This window comes from Emydura macquarii, unplaced genomic scaffold (genome assembly GCF_026122565.2).
Source record: "Emydura macquarii macquarii isolate MOO-44397 ecotype Brisbane River unplaced genomic scaffold, CSIRO-AGI_Emac_v2 contig_431, whole genome shotgun sequence".
Classification (NCBI taxonomy): Eukaryota; Metazoa; Chordata; order Testudines; family Chelidae; genus Emydura; species Emydura macquarii.
This window is the reverse complement of record NW_027130568.1, coordinates 426146-431475: the sequence shown is the minus strand read 5'-3', so window position 1 is coordinate 431475 and position 5330 is coordinate 426146. Positions and strand designations below refer to the sequence as shown.

The 5330-nt window shown below is 38.5% G+C and overlaps 1 protein-coding gene across 1 annotated transcript; it reads right to left on the bottom strand.

The window, feature by feature from the left end:
- Positions 1-1551: 1551 nt before the first annotated feature.
- Positions 1552-4285, bottom strand: MC5R (melanocortin 5 receptor). Its single transcript, XM_067537427.1, has 2 exons — positions 4179-4285; positions 1552-3239 (listed from the first exon to the last, which is right to left on the bottom strand). The coding sequence occupies exon 2, from the start codon at positions 3154-3156 to the stop codon at positions 2182-2184; it is 975 nt and encodes a 324-aa protein (XP_067393528.1). The 5' UTR covers positions 3157-3239; positions 4179-4285; the 3' UTR covers positions 1552-2181.
- Positions 4286-5330: the final 1045 nt, after the last annotated feature.

Below are 5330 nucleotides of genomic sequence, written 5' to 3'. Positions count from 1 at the left end.
AGTGAATTTCACCATGAAAGCGAGATTCTGCCTATGTAAAATTACACTCTCAGGTATAACTGAGGGAAGAATCTGGTCCCTAATGTATTGGTGGGTTCCTGATACAATCAATGCACTGAAATTCATGAGAGCTGAGTGCACAGATGAAGGGCAATATATGGCCCTCATTTTGTAAACCTGATTACTTTCCAAACACAAGTCCAAAGCTTTATCATCTAAACTACACTGCAGAACAGAAAAAAGTATGTCCAGTGTCTGTGAGGCTGACAATAGCCTATCATACCACAAACCTCCACACTGAAAATGTAGATATGCAGACATTCTGCAATCCTAGCAGGGTGGATCTCTGGATTTTTGTCTTTTTTAGGTTAGCTCTGCATAAGGGACTGAGTTTGGAGCAATAATTGACATTTTTGATAAAACACCTGAGTTTTTTCTACAGTATGCTACAATCTAAGGGCCTAATCCAAAACTAGCTGGGTTAATAGGAGTCTTTAAATTGGCTTCAATGGGCTTTGGATCAGGCCTTAAAACGGGTTCACTGGAGACTATTTAGTGAGATTAACCTCATGACTTTGGAAAAGAGTAATTTATTTTTTCTGAGCTAACTTACATTTCAGATGTGGAATCAGTCTGAAACTGTTTCCTCTAAAGTTTTATGTATCTTGTATCTAAATGAAAATATCCAGCACTTGGGAGGACATTCTGTAGATTTGTATCATTCCTTGAAAGAGAAATTAGTATATTTTGTGGATCCTCGATTGTACTTTTGTCATCTGTGAACAAATCCCATATTCTTCACATTACATAGCTGTTACAGAGGACAATATTTGAGAGAACACAATAGGATGTAAATTGCTCATACAAAATGTACGAGGGTTGCTTCAATTTATGAAAATGTCAGCCTCTCAGCAGAGAGAAAAGCATATCAGATGCTGTCTTAGGCCCACACAAACATGTTGCACAGACTCTCATGTTCCTGAGACCCTTCTTTTGCTGATACCCACTCCCAGAATGCCTTGACAACCATCCCTGCTTTGTGTAACATCTACCTTGAAAAATGTACTCTGGGACCCATCTTTCTCCAATAATAAGTGTCCCAAAGCCATTCCCAGCTGGCAATCCTCCTGCTGTCTGCTCCCTCTAACATGCACATTGGCCAAACCTTCTCGCCCCACAAAATGTTACATGGCTTACAGATGTCTACCTGGAAGCCATATATACTGTACTCATTGCAGGGCCCAGAAAAACCCATATCCAGTGCTGCCTTTAGAATGAAGCACTATAGCCTTAAAAATAGCATATGGCACATCTTTACCTAGATATACAGTGATAGGAATACTGGAACAAATACAGACAGGTGCCACAAAATACTACACTCAGTACTAGGAAATGTTGCAATTACACTGACCTTTTGTGTAGTTTGTATTTTGTGAGTGCAACAATCATGATTGGGATACAAAAATTGGTGGAATTTGTGTGTATATATATATATATATATATATATATATATATATATATATATATATATATATATGTTCTTGTTCATAATTGTGTTGGCTGATGTGTATGGACCCTGAAGTTTATAGATTATACACTTCACTTAATACTGATCACAGTTATTCTTTTGCTTTTATGTCAATGAAGCAATTGGCTGGAAACCTATCCGGTCTGCATTGGACAGCCACAATAAGCCATATTGCACCCACAGAAACATGTAACTAGAGCCCTACGTGTTGGTTTGTGTGTCAGTCAATGCTCACTGCATTTGGCAGAGGGGTATAAGGATATCCTCCCCACACCTACGTAGTCATTCACCCTGCCCGTAAAAATTCAAAGGGGAGAAAGGATAAAATTTCTGCTACTTTCTTAAAATACATGGCTTTAATCTGGTCCCAAATTTATTTTCTTCCCTTCATACACATGCATATGGTAACTCCTATTAAAGATAGTTACAGGTGTGTGTGGAGGGGTAAAATAGACCAAATAACATAAAACTAGAAAAACAACTTTCTAATTTCCATAAAAGCATGATCATTATTACAAACATAAGGCAGAAAGACATATTTTTATAGTCCCTTCAGTAGAAATAGGACAAGAAGATGCTAGCAATTTTTTGCCTGATTTTTTTGATAAACAATCATGTTACATCTTGGTTTTCTCAGTCAAAAATGTGTTTACTTAATACTTGCTTGGCAACCCACAGGCCATTCTCAAGCTATAGCAACAAATAATCTCCTTGAAGGTCTTCCGCATTTCCTGGCTACGAAAGGCATAGATCAAAGGATCGATCACAGAGTTACACATGATGAGGATGAGGTACATGTTGAAGTGAGACATAAAGCAAACGCAGTAGAGGTTCTGAGGGCAAGAAATCATCAGGATGAGGTGTAGAAAAAATGGAGCCCAACAAACAATGAAGATGCCCAGTAGCATGGTCAGAGTGATGGCCCCTTTCATGCTGGTCCTTTGATGGACAGAATTGTATCCAGGCAAAGCGGCTATTCTCTTGACATGAGTACGAGCCAGGAGAAACATATGTATGTACAGAGAGACCATGAGGAATAACATGATGAAAAACATTGTGATGAGACAAATGATAACATAGGTTGATTCGTAATAAAGAATGAAGATAATGCCACAGCCGGTGCAAAATGTCCATATGCATGCAATGATAAGCCCTGATCTTTTCACTGTCATGATGTTGTGATAACGTAGGGCATAGAAAATAGTGACATACCTGTCTACTGCTATAGCCAGCAAACTGCACATGGAAGCCACCACAGATATGCAGATCATTGAATCAAAAATATTGTCTATATGTTGTACAAAAGCATCTTCCATAATTAGATGCCTATTGTTTATTAAATATATTGTTATGGTCTCCCAGGCGTTAGAAACACTGACCAGCATGTCAGCTACTGCTAAACTGCACACAAAGAAATACATAGGTGAGTGCAAGTTCTTGTTCTTAATTATTGCACAGATGACTAAGATATTTTCCAGGAGGCTTATAATGCCCAGTATTAGAAACACCTCCACTGCTATGACCACTTGCTCACATGGTGATGATTTGCTCTTCACAGTAGGTACTGTAAAGTTGCTGCCAAAAGTAGTCAAGTTCAATTCTGAAGTGTGGTGATAGGATGAGTTCATCTCCGGAGATAAATATGCTCTCTTCTTTCTGAAGGATTTGTGAAGTAGGGTGGTAAATGCATTTTCCAGAAAGGCAAGAAGTCCTGCCAAAAAAAATATAACATGACACAAACAGGTAGGAGTTGACAAAGCAAATATCAAACAGAATCAGATATTTCTATTTAACTTAGTACATCCAGCTCCACATTCTATATTTATTCTAAATTAATCTGTTATAGATTCATAGGGTTTTTCCAGCTATCCTTGCTCACAGAGAAATTAAAATCACAAACTCATACAGATATATTCCCTTTCATTTTTCTTTTCCCTCAGACTTCTGCTCATTCTTCAGGATTGATTGTCTTTACCTGAAGCTAACACGTTTTTCTGGGAATTCTGGTGAACACAGAACATTTTCAGGCAAATTCCTACTGAACAACAAACAGTATCTGACAGCTGTTTCAATCCTGGCAGCCTTGAAGAATACACTATTCGTAACTGAGATCAGACTGTATCGTCTTATCTGATCATACTTATATAAAATTTGAATTCTTGCAAGAATTAAGGACTGAGCCTTTTAAGCAAAAGTTTTCAATGTTTTTCTTGACCTTTGTACTTCCTACATTTACATAACCTGTAATATAAACAGCTTATCTGTTCCAGACTAACATGTTCAGTTTAACAATACTGTTTTAAACCATTAAACAAGACAAATCCATATATTCCAGGTTTCACATTGTTTTATTGTTTTGTGGTTAAGATTTCAATATTTTAACATGCCCACTAAAATCACAAGGGAATTTTTGTGGGGAAAACCATGGGTATTTTATTCAACTTATGGATATTTTAATAAAGCCTTTTTTCCAATAATGAGAACATTTTGAGGAAGGTCATAAGCAATAAAATTCTTACTAAGCAGAACATATTTATCTTGCTGTCAGTCACTCAGTGCAAATAAAATTCAAAGGCTTTTAAGATAAACTACTCTCAATTTTATAAGGTAACATTTTCTATAAAATGAAGAAGCAGTTGTACTTATTTACCAGGACTGTTCCTTCAGATTCTATTTATCTTCATAGCCTGCATTCTTTCCCTCTTGCTGTCACAAGTTTCAGCTCTCCTGCCTGTCCAACATCAGGGGCTAAATGAAAAAAAATGTTCAAATCCATAGAGACAAGGCTGTCCAGGTATAAACTACTTACCGTGCAACTGCCCTTATATAGTCTCAGAGAGTTAATGACTTCAGTACTCAGTCTGTGGCTCCTCCTCTACCCGCTTCTTTGCCTCCAACTTCTCTTCCCACACATTTCATTACTGAAGGCTTGGGTTTTTACCACCACCTAGTGGCTCAAACCTTTAGAGCAGTTCACCTTTTAATTTTTTATTTGGCAGCTCGGTGGTTGAGAATTCACTCCCAAACGGTTTTTTATATCTTTATCCTAAATGGTAACTAACTGGAAAATTTGCTTGGCTTGTTTTCTGACAAAACTACTTTATGCACTTGTTCTGTTTTTATTCCCTTATTATTTTTAGTACTGGTTGAGAACACGGCCCCACTGAAATCGTTGATCCAAAATTGGTGAGAGCAGAATAACAGAACTTTGTCATCGCTTTTAATTATTTCTTTTTAGTAACACCTAGCATTTGCCTTATATTCACTGTCAGTAGCCCTTGATCTTCAGCAGACAAAGACCCACACTGTCATTAAACAGAACTGCAAAAAGACATAAAAGAAAAACACGCTAAGCCTACCTTTACTAGTAGGATCCTCTCTGATTTGGGGACTCAAATGGAGGGGTGCCAGATAAGCACTAGGAAGGACAGACTATCTTTCAAAGGCAGGACAGGGTGACTCAGACTGGGTCGGCACTCTGTCCTGTGAGTGGAACGCAGACTGTTGGGTCAGGTTTGTGACTAAGGGTATGTTGATACTGCAAAGAAAAACCCCATGGCACCAAGTCTCAGAGCCCGGGTCAGTTGACTTGGGCTCACAGGTCTCGGACTGCAGGGCTAATTGTACCACTGTAGATGTTCCCAGAAGTCAACTCAACATTTCATTTAGACCTTTCTGAAACATTTCTATGACTCCCCAAACTGCCCAGAACCCTTGCAGCCCATTCGGTGGGGAGCCAGGCAGCTTGAGGCATTTGGGAGAGGGGGATCTCAGGATTTCTGGGCTGCTGAGGAACTGGAAG